This window comes from Hibiscus syriacus, unplaced genomic scaffold (assembly GCF_006381635.1).
Source record: "Hibiscus syriacus cultivar Baekdansim isolate YM2019G1 unplaced genomic scaffold, ASM638163v2 tig00002655_pilon, whole genome shotgun sequence".
Classification (NCBI taxonomy): Eukaryota; Viridiplantae; Streptophyta; class Magnoliopsida; order Malvales; family Malvaceae; genus Hibiscus; species Hibiscus syriacus.
The window spans coordinates 176,751-190,884 of record NW_024061938.1 but is presented as its reverse complement, the minus strand read 5'-3'; the positions used below and the strand labels follow the sequence as shown (position 1 = coordinate 190,884).

Below are 14,134 nucleotides of genomic sequence, written 5' to 3'. Positions count from 1 at the left end.
AATCTACGAATCCGTCTTCTTCAACCCGAAGAAACTTGGAGTTTCTTTAGAAACTGCCGAAGGTCCGTCTGGGTGTAGCACTAACTGCTGCTTGCATCTCTATCTCATTGGATGTACTACCACGGGATCCATGAATCTCAACCGACCGGTGATTATTGTCGTCGGCTGATGATACTCTGCTTGTGTCGGTTTGGATGGCTGGATCATTAACGAAACACCTTCTCCTTCTCCTTCTCCTCCTGCTTCTTCTCCTTGCCTCCTTTCCCTATCCACTGATCGTCTCCCTTACCCCAGCCGGAATTAGAGCCGCCTTAAAGTTTGTTCCCATCTGAAACAAGAGTTGTGAATGAGATTAAAGAGACAGAATCAACAAAACACTATGAATTACAGTAATAGAGATGTCAATGAACAAACATAATACCTGAGTGACTAGAGCATTCAGGGGCAGAGTGATGTAGCTACACATAAACTGCCCAGCAAACCTACAAGGTACGAATAATAACTTAAGGACCGATATCGCCGAAATTTTCACGATGACATCGAGACTATCAAAGCCGTATACATACCCCAAAATAAATTGACAGTAAACAAACGTATGGTTATGGAGGAAACATGAATTGTAGCCAAACTTCCACTGCAAAGATATCAACAGAAGGTAAGATCCTACCTGCCTTCGGCTATTTTGATTCTTACGTTTATATTTCATGTTCTATTCTGAAGGCTTTTCATTATGTGAAATTACAAGAAACATTCGACCGATGTCACAGAAATATAGCGACAGATATCAATGGAGAATGGTTCATTCTATCATATGACAGATCCAGTTGGGGGAGAGAAAGTACCCAGTACCAAAAAAATGAAGCTAGTTCGAACAAGTTCTGCGGAGAAGCGAACAAGAACATTAGTCGGACAAAATGGAAGTGTAATAACTTGGCAGGCAATGGAGTCTGAAATGTAAAAATCTTGTACTTGACTGCATTGCTTTAAACAACAACCTGGAATAGAATGAAATGGATAAGCGACAACAACCATTCTGGCTTCTTAAACCAGAAAAGTTCGTCACGAGTCCTCAGCGTTGTTCCGGAACAGTAGCTGGTTATCCCGGCACTCTTCAGTGTCAACGTTGACATGATATGCTGCAACTTGGCTCCCACAAGAAGAACAAGCTGCATATGAAGTTAAAAACATAAAAAACCAGAAGATATTAAAGATTAATACCTGAAAAGAAAAGGGCAAGAGACCTACAGTAATGGGAATGATAGCTATCTAGAAATAAAGATTAGAACCTGTAATACGAGCACACATCGTCAGGCGACGAGATTCATTCCTACATAGTCCTCTGCACTTTAAACAAGCCGCAGAAAATGGCTTAGTTGACATGTACACTACCTGTCACATTACATAGCTTGAAGACTACAACAAACCCCCAATGCGGAGCGCTGCAGGAAATTAAATGAACAGGTAGTTAGCAATCTGCAATGCTAAAATCAACTCAACTGTTAACCCGACGACAACACCCGAGAACGGAAATATATGGCCCTGTAAATCGGTCGATATAGAGAAAGATAACAACAGATGAAAGATGTTGGAGCAATCACGGTCTTCATTAACAACTTGACTAAAAATAATCAGAAGACTCTTTTATGGATACATTACTTGCCTAATACCAACTATCATTTGAAATTCTTCCTCCATAGATTGAACCATATAATCGTGAAAATCGTACTTTGGCGACAGGTTGTGATTCTGGCATGAATTCAAAACACAAAAGGCATAAACTTACATGAGAAAACTTCAATGAACAAGACTATAAACAACACGTACCATGATGAACCACTTGCGAAGAGTCAGATAATCAGCACGAACGACTGACCACCCGAATTGCCGGAAGTAACATATCTGTAAGTCCAACGAACATACAAATGCATCACAAATCTATGAGTCAACTCTTGCAGTAAACGCAGCAAGAAGAAATGTTCTGTACCTACCAACCAGATCACAACTTTATTCGCTAAGGGGCTTGCTTTGTGGTGTACAACAAAAGGTGTTTGTCTTCGCATTAACGATTCTCTAGCTTGTGCTGCAGAAAATAAGCTATAATCATCATTGTAATGTCTTGAAAGTTTTCGAAATGTCTTTTGCATGAGTTTGATAACAAATAATCGCATGTATTGAGGCATCAAACTGTTTGAATTTGAACTTACCAGTTAAAAGTCCATGTTGGTCCATATGAGCTTCCTCCTCCCATGCCCTCGATCTATGAATCTACCGAAATAGTTATTGAAAAGTGAGCAAATAGTAGCAACATAGAACTGTTAGTGCCTTTTCCTTACTTTATATCAATGAAAAGAACAACCTTCACAATCGCAAGTAACATCGTTAAGCAACTGTAAGCTAGATGTGTGATTGCCATTAGGAATATGAAGCGATGCAACTGCTCGAGACCTTCATGCGAAACAAATGGCTCATGACCCTGCAGAACAGAATATTTTAACGGATGATCGTGTAGACCAGCCTGCAATAGCAGGAATCTGTGGGGAAATGGATTAGCTGCATGCCTCTTTACAGGTAATGGTGTTCATGTCTCTCAAAATTCTAGGAAAAGAGTGAAAATCGGAAGCCGAAACGTGAAGCTTCTCGGAGGAACCATTTTCATCTTCTTCAACGATCTCAGACATGGAACATGGTGTGAAGGCACCGGTATAGAACCTTTACGGAATGCAGATATTCGATATTGCCCTCGATGTTGCTACTAGAAGGAGCGACATGAATCCTAGCAGCATTAACTCTGAAGAAACATGTCCAAAAGACAATGAAGAGATGGTAATACAAGTATGGCACTCAAAAACTGAATCAGAAAACAACATTTCACACGCCTCATTAGGTGAAAATTTAAGGAACTAGACCTTCTTTCATCTTATCCAAAGCTTTAAGCAGAGGTTTTCTCTCAATTATCGTTAACCACTGAAACAACAAAAATAAAGTATAGCACATCAGATGTTATCCTTCCATGATAAAGAAACCGAAGATCGGAAACCAAAAACGCGATACTCACATTGGTTAAGAGATGAATCGAGCGCTCCACGATCAAAGAAACTGCAACAAAGACTGTCAACACAGTAGCAGTAGACCATGTTGGCGTTGATGCCACTGATCTCATTTCTTTAGCATCCTCCACACTTTCCACCATTTTTAAACACTCAAAATTCTATAAAAACTATAGTGCATCTCTCTTAAACTACAACTAATGCTGAGTGATAGAAACACAAGAAATCAACAATGTTTGATCTTCCTCCTCAAAAATAAGACAAGATTTTCCTGTCTTAATAAAAAAGTTATACCAATCTTATAAAACAACTAATGTAACACACAACCTAGACTAACTTATCTTACATCACATTGACATAAAATCAAACAAATTATGATCTTTATATCTTCAACCCTCTCTCAAACTATACAGAATTTGCTTTTGGTTTCAGATTAAAACAAGGAAAACACAATGATCCAAAGTTTTATTGTTATTAAATGTCCAATTTTTGCAGTTCTATTTAAGACACGAACAAAAAGGAAGAAGGAAAGAGATGATCAATGGAAGAAAAAGACAGAGCAACTGAATCTTGGAGAACCCACATTGACAGTTATATCAGATCTCTTTTTTAGCCAAAAAAAAAACTAACAGATTTTAAAAAATTCGGTGAGCTTGAAATTTTATAATAAAAAATTGCTTCTTTTAACCTCTTTTCAAAAAATATAATAAAATAAATTCTTCTATATAACAAGTAATTACAATCAAAATAAATAAATAAATAAATAAAAGAGTTTGTAAACACATCCCAAATATAGAAATTCACCAATTCTGGTACAATATCAAATATAAATAGAAATCTTAATTTGATTTTTTTTTAATATTTCTCCAATTCTGCCAATCAATATATTCTTAAATGGAAAAAGCAGGACAGAAACCGTAGATTTTGTCACCCATTGCAATTAAATAAATACTCAGAAACTGAAAATGGAAACCAATGGAGTTTGATAATAGTAAAATTTACAGCTCAAGCTGTGAGACTGTTGTGTTCAGGCTTTTCAATTGAAATTACATAATGCTAGTATTCCAGCGTTCCAATGCTCGCTCAGTTAACTGATCTGAGTCATTATCCGACTCGCAACCTGAGTTGTACAGAAAGGGCTGAAACAGAGCTTGGTATTGGTTTGATCCGCCTCCAACGGTTCCCAAAGCTCCAGCGGATATATACGAATCGTTGGAAGAGATGGTCCGCCATTATCAACTATCAGGTTTTTTCAGCAACCAAAATGATTCTGAGTTTTGATGTCACACCCCAATTTTTTCCCAAAATTCAAAATCATATCTCATGACACGACATCGACCTATTGAATCAACGTAAACTATTGGTCCCCGCGTTACGATATTATACCGTTATACTTAAATTTCAACTATTCTCTCTATCTCTGAAATTATGAAACAAATGAAAAATCATATCTAACGACACCGCAAGAGAGGGGAGAATGAGAACATTATCAAGCCACATACGCCATGTCCAAGTCCAAGAAAAAAACATCGTCGTCTTCTTCCGCTTCAGCATCTACAGTTGAAGAGTACTATTATGCATCTCAGGATATTTTCGGTTTCTATCCTCCATACCATACTTCAACCGAGACTCAACCGGATTGGGTTAGAGGTTCATGGAATACACCGCAATACACTCAAGTATTTTCGACAGAATATGCAGTTGCGAGTGAGTGAGATCATTTCTTATATGGTCACCAAAGTAGCAGACAAATCGAATCAGTTACAACAATGATGATGCCAATTACCATAAGTACATCACCGTATTTCGAAGATGGATCTCAGAATGTGTTAAGTACACCTCCTCGGCACGACGATGACGATCAAGGTCTACGACCTTGGTGTACACGACGATTCCCGCGCCATTATCATTCGACAACTCCTCGGCATCTTCAAGAACTTATAAAATATAAATAAATTTTCTAAGTAATTTTTTCTGTAAACAATTTATTTTTTGTAATTATTTATTTACTTTGTATTTTTTAAAATATAAATAAATTTATTTTAATTTTAATTTTAATTTTTTAAATTTTATCTGGCCGAACTCGTAGACCAAAGTGACTGTTTCCCATTGACCAACAGCTATTTTTTTAATTTGAAGGATCTCGCCACCTTTTTTAATTTAAATAGTATAATTTTATTGTGTAATTTAAAAAAAATTAATAAATTCGACACCTCGAGGTGATGAGTCGTATTAATGACAATAAAATAATAGTCCACATAAAATCCACTACTCATGGATCATTTACAAATAATATCATATGTAACTTGTCACCTCGAAGTGACGATTTCGATATCTACTATAACATTTATTATATTTCTCAAATTAAAAATTAGATTGACCTAATGCCTTAATTAATTAACCCTCTTGGGTATTGGGAAAAAAAACCAAATTGCACCTCATTCCCACACTTTTAATTGCAACATTATAACCCAAAAGGAATCCATGAGAAATGTACAACAAATATATCTAAGAGTTACCCACATATACTTCAAGATTATAGTAAAAAAATTGTTGTTATTCTTTAATGATTTATGTTTGAGTATCATAAATGCTAAGGGTGTGAGCATTTAGTATCGAAAGATTAAGAAAAAAAAATTAGCTGACCCTATTCCCATATATAATGGGGTAAGGAAGAGGTAGGGTAGCAGGCTGTCCCAACGCCAGGTTGAGAACAACTTACGTAGAAAATCTCCGTTATGAATTTTTTAAAATATAGATAAATTTGCTAAATAATTTTTTCTGTAAACAATTTATTTTTTATAATTATTTATTTACTTGAACATGTTTCTAGATTGGACCACTTGAACATGTTTCTAGATTGGACCACTTGAACATGTCATAAATCATTAGAACCCAATCCAATTGGGACTAAAGATAAACTGTTCATTGGCATGAGAGACAGCAAATATGGACAAGAAAAGATTAAGCCAATGGTGTCATTTCAACTCCCTAGTCAAGCTGTTAGTTCAATTCCTAGTACTTCCAAATTGCCCATGGTTAGCTTTTAAAACCAGTGTCATATAGGGGAGGTCACTTCCAATAATAACAACAATAAAGCAAAAATCATCACTTCATTTGTGACATTTTAGACTTCTTAACAATACAATTTAATATTTTTAAATAGTTTTTTATAATTAAATTATCAATTTTTATATTGAATAGTTAAACAATATAAGGACCTGAATGAAAAATATTGAGTAAATTATGTATTTAGTATTTAAATTATTAATTTTGATATATTTTAATATTTAAATTTTTAAAATCATACTTAAAATTTAATTTTTATTTTTATTTTTATACTCTATTGTTAAAAACTTTAATTTTTGTTTCATTTTAATACTTTAACTTTTAAACTAAACACTTTAGCATTTAAATTTTAGTATTTAAACTAAACACGTTAAGTTTTTAACGACGAAGTATTAAAATAAAATAAAAACTAAACATTAATTATAATTTTTTTAAAAAAATAAAAATTTAAATATTAAAATAAATTATTTAGATATTAAATACGTAGTTTAACTCAAAAAAAATATTTGCATTGTTTTCCTTGATGCTATTTGATTCCGACATTTCCTGTTTTTACCAAGTCTTCCCATACCAAACCACATCCCGACTTGTTCAAATTTCTAATATTTTGTAATAATTTTTTAAAAGAAAAGACAGATATTTTTTGAAAAAAAATCTCTACTTTAGTGCTTTGAAAAGCTCCTTAGGCCTAATAATGGAGGTTTGCAATAATTTCAGACAGCGCAATCCTGTTTAATGGCTAATCAAATTAGATAATGAATAGATGAAAAGACAAAGAACCCCCTCAATGATGCCAAACCAGAAAAGAAACCAGCAGCTTCCACTTTCAGTCAAAAAGATAATGTCATGCCAGGAGAACAAATACTGGTAACTAAAACAAAAGAAATTTCAGAAGATTTAGATAAGAACACATTGGGGGTCCGAGTTCCCTTATCCTTTTCACTTTAATTTAATATCCCCGTCAAAGTGAAGAAAGAATCATATAAATAGTGATTAAATTAAACCCATCTATACTTCCATTTCCATTTTATTTGTTTTGTCATTTGATTCTTGGCGTGTTGCTTTGAAAGAACAATGTTGGCTATTTTCCACAAGGCATTTGCTAATCCACCGGAGGAGCTGAACAGTCCAGCTTCTCACAAATCTCCGAAGAAGCCTAAACAGCCTGAAGAAACCCTGAATGACTTCCTCTCTCATCACCCTCACAACACTTTCTCCATGAGCTTCGGCAACGCTGCCGTTTTGGCTTACGTCCGCCATGAAAGCCAGCCTTCTATCAATCAGAGGTAGGCAACAAGTTTAGTTTTTTTGGGTGGTGATTATGAAAGATCGACACTTTTCTTCTTCCTTTTTGCAGGCTGTTCTGTGGGTTTGATGACATGTATTGCCTCTTCCTAGGGAGCTTGAACAACCTGAACATGTTGAACAGACAATACGGGCTTTCGAAAGGGAGCAATGAGGCCATGTTTGTGATCGAAGCATACAGGACCTTAAGAGATAGGGGTCCTTACCCTGCTGATCAGGTCGTCAAGGATCTAGATGGAAGCTTTGCCTTTGTCATCTACGACAGCAAGACCGGAACTGTGTTTGCCGCACTGGTAATTAAAATCAAAACTCACCGTCACCCCAAGTTGAAATCTTGGAAATTTGAACCAAAGGGTATACTTAAAAAACAGCAAGTTTTGATTTTTTATTTTCAGGGCTCAGATGGTGGAGTCAAGCTGTACTGGGGAATTTCAGCTGATGGCTCTGTGGTGATATCAGATGATTTGGAGGTCATCAAAGAAGGGTGTGCCAAATCCTTTGCCCCATTCCCGAAAGGTAAACAAGAACTGTATTCAGTGTAATTGATTTGTGGTTGGGAATCTGGGAAATGATTGATTTGGGGGACGTTCAGGGTTCATGTTCCATAGCGAAGGGGGGCTGATGAGCTTCGAGCATCCGATGAACAAGATCAGGGCAATGCCGAGAGTAGACAGTGAAGGAGTGATTTGTGGTTCCAATTTCAAGGTTGATGTTTACTCCAGAGTTAACAGCATCCCACGAGTGGGGAGTGAAACTAATTGGACTGACTGGGGTTCCCATTAATAATATGGAGAATTACATATAAAAATGGTGACATGCCATGGATGTGGTGTTCTTTCAAAGCTTTGAGCAACACTAGGGCTTCTTTTCTTTTTCTTATTTTCTTTCCCTTTTCGGTTTGGTCCTTTTTCTATGTTTTTCTCGTTTGGTTTCTCTGGGATTGTGAATAATTACCAAATAATATAATATTTGAAGGTTATTGTTCTACTTTTCTAGTAAATTGTGCCATTTGCCTCCCTATTACTTGCAAGGGATTTACTTGGTAAATTTCATAATGGAAGTTCTTGGGAAAAATTTCATTTCAATTTGCAGATGCTTTACCTATAATTCGAAAAAAATTATAGTCGAATCCAATGCTAAATTTTAAAAATTAAAAAAAATAATTCAACTTAACTCATTATCATTGAACTAAAATGAAGCCCAAATAAACAGCGAGTAAAAAAAATTATTCTGTTAAATTATCTTCAAAATTAAATTTAGAATTTATGTAAATATTACAATGCTGGATAAATTTTTACACATGATGAATTTATCTAAATAATATTTTTTATTTAAATTTATCAAATTGAAGTGATAAAATTTAAAAATATAAATTTTTATTAAAACATATATTAAAATTTGTCACATCAATGACTTATCATCTTTAATAAAAAATATTTTATTAAAATTTATCATATTTACGTGACGAATTTTAAATTATTGTCAATGTAGTAGTTTTCAGAATAAAATATCTGATGTTATATTGGGTTAAATAGCCCGTTTATGATATTGGGCCGATTTTGCCCATACAAACATAAGTGTTATAAAAGGCCCATGGAGTAGCACATTTCCCATGCACGTGTGAAGGGAAAGGTTAAATTCTACGGTAAATTAACTGACCTTATTCCCATATATAATGAAGTGAGGGGAGGTAAGGTAGTAGGCTGACCCCAACGTCAGGTTGAGAGCAGTTTCCGTGGAAAACCTCCGACAGTCAGAATTATGAATTGTTCACTGTGGGGACTCGATCCGACGACCACAAGATTAAGAGCCTTGCGCTCTACCAACTGAGCTGAACATCAATTCAAATTTTAAATTCTGTATTAATATTGATCTGATTAAAATTTATTTTTTTAAAATATTTTTAATATGATAAAAATAAAAAAATATATAAATTTTATAAGTAAACTAATGAATTTAATCATTTCGAAAAGTAAAAGAAAAAGTGCGTGACTGCCAATGGGCCAGTAATGCTCCATTTCAGGCCTCAAATTCATCACTCTGGCTTTGTCTCTTCTCCTATTGTGATTTCTACCAATGCCCGAAACCGATCAGAAACCCGACTCAGAATCCCAGAGACCCGACATTGCCGTTGATCCCAACGGTGGAGATGACGATACCGATGAAGACGACATCTTTGAAGATGATGATGAAGAAGAAGAAGAAGAAGAAAACGACGACGTCTTGTTCGAACCCACCACGCCACGCTCGGTGAAGCTGAAAATGGACACACTGGTCCGGCGCATGTTAAACGGCCCCGTTCCGATCCACGTCCACGATGTGATCATCAAAGGGAACACGAATACCAAAGGCTACATAATCGGAGCCGAGGCATCGGAGGCTTTGAAGAAATCCACCACGATGCAGGACCTGTTGCGAGCTTCTAACGCCGTGAATTCGCGGCTGAAATCGCTCGGTCTCTTCGATTCGGTCACGATAACGCTCGATTCAGGCCCGCCGGAGATTCCCGGGAGCGCCAATGTAATTGTTGAGGTCGAGGAAGCTAGGAATCGGCTATCGGGAGAGATTGGAGCTTATACTAAAGCTGAGGTATATTTTCTTTACAAAAATTCAAGGCTTTTGTTTTATTGGTAATCGAATTATTGTGAATAAATTAAGGTAATTATATCTATATTAGATACAAAAGGGATACATTTATTAAAATTGTTTAATTCCTCAAAAAAGTTCTTGCCATTGCACTTTAAATGGGATGCAAATGCCAAATTTAGGTCTTCTGAGTTTGTGTTGAGATGTATTAAGGAGATTAATTCTGAAATTCTGATTTAGTTCTCTGGTTAAGATTCTAGTTTGGGAATTATTATCTAGTTTACATTTGTACAAGGTTGCGAAAATGGGAAACATATGCTAGTGAATATTTATATATTGCCGTATTCCTGTTTTGTTGAGTCATAATTGCATGATGTTTTTGTAGACTAAATCTTCCTCGGTGGAAGGATCAATCAAGTACAATAATTTGTTAGGGTTTGGGGATCTATGGGATGGTTCAATTGCATACGGTTTGGACCATGCGGCAGATATAAGTGCTGGTGTATATTTGCCCAGATTGAGAACATTGGTAGCTCCTGTGACTGTTCGTGCATACATGTTGACCCAAGATTTGCTGACCTTTTCTTCTTACAAAGAGCGATCCGTCGTACTTTCTCTTGGCTTGTATTCGAATAGGTATCAGAACTTGGAATACCAGCTTGCTTGGCGCAACTTAGCAGATCCATCTCAAACGTCATCCTCATCCTTAAGGATGCAGCTTGGGCATGATTATCTTTCATCTCTGAAGTATACACTAAAAATTGACAAGAGAAATTCTCCTGTGAGGCCAACTAAAGGATTTGCATTTGTTGCTAAAACTCATATCAGTGGCCTTGCACCTGATAGTCAAAGTTTAAGATTCCTTCGCCAGGTTTGATAATAAGCATGGACTTCTTATTGCAGGTTTACTTGTATGTATTTTGTCATATTGTTATCAGTTTGGACTTCGATGTGCTATGTTTTCATGACCAGTAGACAAAAGAGTGTTAGAAATTATCTTTTATCATTGTCATGTATATTCTTTTATGTATGCGCATGAACACTAAATTTGAAACCTAGTTCAGTAACCATTGGCCGAAAGCTTATTTGTGGAGGTGTGAACTATCATACTGCAATTTGACTGCCAGATAGAAGTGTAGGTATCATGGGGATTTTCTTCTTTAACGTGCTAAGTTTAGGTTATTTTTATGAGGATATAATAGAAATCAAATTTTGTTTGTCTTTATTTGGAATATTGGCTTTTCCATTTGATTACTTGCATAAAAGCTTCTATCCAGACTTAGCTTCACTTTCAGGGTTCTAGTATCTGAAATTCTTAATATTGTGTATGAATGTAAATAGCTGTTTGAATTTGCCACTGCTTTTATGGTCATACTTGGTTTCTATTTATTTTATATCTTTCCATCCGATCATAATTGTTATATGAAGTAGCTGCTTGCTATTGTACTTTCTTTTTGCTGTCAATTTACGTGTACCATTCACCTGATTTTCTATCAGGAGTTCGATCTTCGTTTTGCTATTCCTCTTGGATTTTATCGTGCAGCACTTAATCTTGGGATTTCTAGTGGTTTTCTTTTTCCATGGGGGAGTGGATTCTTGAACAGGACTACATCCCTACCAGAAAAATTCTTCTTGGGTGGCAATCTATCTCCGGTTTGTGCTTTAGGAGGGCCAAAAGCATTATGGGGATTTAAGACAAGGGCATCTGGCCCAGATGAGCCTACAGGACAAATCAACGTTGAAAATGCTACTGGAGGAAACTTTACCGTCACTGCTCTAGCAGACTTTTCTTTTGATCTTCCATCTAGGTGGCTCCGAGAAAGGGGAATCCATGCACACGTCTTTGCATTTGCTGGAAATGTTGCTAACTTAACGGATAAAGAATTCCGAAGTTTCTCCATGCAGAAGTTCGTAGAGTCATTCAGAAGTTCAGCTGGAGTCGGCATTGTCATCCCTACTAGTCTATTTCGCATGGAGGTTAATTCCCTTTTCCCTTTATTTAAAACTTTCAACATTGAATTGGATGGAAAGAAAATGAATGGCTTAAATCCAAACTGTACACATTTCATTTAGCTAACTCTGGTTTTTGGTGGTTCATGTTTTGACATGGTATGTTTGCCAGCTTAATTACTGCTACATACTAAAGAAATTTACTGGCGACCATGCAAAGGCTGGCTATTGGATATCCTTCTCTCGTCCATCGTAGAACGTTGAATTCTTCGAGGTACGTTGGTATCTGGACACAATGATATGGCACGGTATCCACACGGAAGCCTGCCACTTCAAGCAGTTAAGTTTCCCCCCCCCCCAAGACCATGGCAATTCTGCTTCTTTTTATGGAAAATCTTAGTTTCATGAGCTCATCAAATTGCCCTTCTTCACTTCAATAATAGAAGGGATTGTAATTGCATTTCAATGATTCAACTGATTGGTTTGCTTGAGAGCCTGACCGTTTACTGATCTCATCATTTTGTTTTTCGAGGATTACACTTCTATCATCATTTGTCCATATAACTCTTTAATGATGTTATCTGATGTTGCATCCCGGGTTAACTTTCGATGGATGGTCAGTTTGTATGGTTCAGGACAACGATTTTATGTTCTTGAATCGAAAACAAAGGAATAAATAGAAAGAATACCTACTGTTTCAGCTGGATTTTGAGTGCTTTTGGGAGTCATTATACTTTTGCTCAATTATAAATACATTTCATAACATACACCATACAATTCACAATCATTAGAATCGATCAACTTTCAAGAACTCTTTTAGCAATTTGTGCAGCTGCTGCTAAGAGTTGGTTATTAGGCTTTGGATCATTAGCTTCAAACTCTTTCTTCACGGCATAAGCAATGTCTGATCTGATAATGCATGAACCATTTGTTTTCTCAATGATATCAAATCGAACAATTTGAACCGAGCAACCAATTGCTAAACATCCTCCTTCCAATCCCTTTGCCACCTTCTTTTCATCATTAATCACAATGAATCTTTCAGTATAGCTTGAATTCCCTGTTTCAATTGATAACAAAAATAGGGTTTAAAAGAGTTGGAACATATAGGAAACAAATGTTTAATCATGCCTCAAGTTTAAAGCCTTTCTATTTGTGAAATATGCAAGCACCTGGAACAAAAGTGAGTTTGAGCATGGTTCCAATACCACCATCACCTTCCAAAACTTGAACATTTTGGATCACATTTTGGAGGTTTTAAGCAGTAAGCCTTGAAATCCCAAGGTGCCTATAAAGCTCCCATACCCTATCTGCCGCCACATTCACCTGAAGCTCATTGGTAAGATGCTTCAACTCTTTGGACTCAGCCCCCATATAACAAGATAAAAGCAGAAAGAAAATGAAGGAAACTTGCTTCAACATCTCTGCAAAATCTGGGTTTCTTTCCTTTTTTTTTATCTACTTTTGCTAGCCTTTTGAAACTTGGGTTTTAATCAGTTTTGAACTCTGTAGAACGATATTCAATGGGTGCAATTTGAGAGAGTTTATATAGAAAATGGAGAGGAGGATGAGGCAAGTTGAATGCATTAAATGTGCATGGCTCGGTTGGCAAATTGAAGTCGATAACAGTCGTGCATTCCCATAATGTGACGTCTCACGTAGAACACATCTTGGCCAATAATAACGGCTGCTACAGGGATAGGGTTTCAGAAACCGACTTTGATTTGTTTTCAAAATTGTACCTTAAATTAACGAACCATTCTTCCCACATTAAGATAAGGTGTAATTATTACACCCAACAATATCTCTCTTTCGGAGTTCATTAAGATTTAAAGGGTCACTTTAAAATCATGATTGGAGAAGTGATTTCCACATAACCTCAAAAACTCAAATTTTTATTTTGCTGTGAAAAATCACTTTTGAGTAGAATTATATTTTTATCTTCAATTATTTAGTTTTAATTTACAATATAATACATCTTAAACAGACATTTTATCTTTTTAAAATTGTTTTTTAACAACAATCAAAATAGTTAAATTTAAAACTATATTTTTTAAAAATAATTTTTTAACACTTTTCCAAATTAATTTTCAAAAGTAATATCTATGAATTCTATCATATAACAATATTTTATATAAGATAATATGCTGTAAATAAAATTTAACAATGATTTATGT

At 35.7% G+C, this 14,134-nt stretch overlaps 3 protein-coding genes and 1 pseudogene across 3 annotated transcripts; 2 read left to right on the top strand and 2 right to left on the bottom strand.

Moving 5' to 3' along the window:
* Nucleotides 1-39: 39 nt before the first annotated feature.
* Nucleotides 40-3,513, bottom strand: LOC120148228 (annotated as a pseudogene).
* Nucleotides 3,514-7,133: 3,620 nt separating this feature from the next.
* Nucleotides 7,134-8,267, top strand: LOC120148237 (stem-specific protein TSJT1-like). Its single transcript, XM_039161408.1, has 4 exons — nt 7,134-7,402; nt 7,474-7,714; nt 7,817-7,937; nt 8,014-8,267. Exons 1-4 carry the CDS (start codon nt 7,191-7,193, stop codon nt 8,202-8,204), a joined length of 765 nt encoding a protein of 254 aa, XP_039017339.1. The 5' UTR covers nt 7,134-7,190; the 3' UTR covers nt 8,205-8,267.
* Nucleotides 8,268-9,448: 1,181 nt separating this feature from the next.
* On the top strand, nt 9,449-12,494 carry LOC120148219. The gene is made up of 4 exons (XM_039161391.1): nt 9,449-10,010; nt 10,393-10,878; nt 11,505-11,984; nt 12,130-12,494. Exons 1-4 carry the CDS (start codon nt 9,498-9,500, stop codon nt 12,211-12,213), a joined length of 1,563 nt encoding a protein of 520 aa, XP_039017322.1. The 5' UTR covers nt 9,449-9,497; the 3' UTR covers nt 12,214-12,494.
* A 260-nt stretch (nt 12,495-12,754) lies between these two features.
* LOC120147847 (S-norcoclaurine synthase 2-like) lies at nt 12,755-13,481 on the bottom strand. Its single transcript, XM_039161123.1, has 2 exons — nt 13,130-13,481; nt 12,755-13,017 (listed from the first exon to the last, which is right to left on the bottom strand). The coding sequence occupies exons 1-2, from the start codon at nt 13,152-13,154 to the stop codon at nt 12,755-12,757; spliced, it is 288 nt and encodes a 95-aa protein (XP_039017054.1). The 5' UTR covers nt 13,155-13,481.
* Nucleotides 13,482-14,134: the final 653 nt, after the last annotated feature.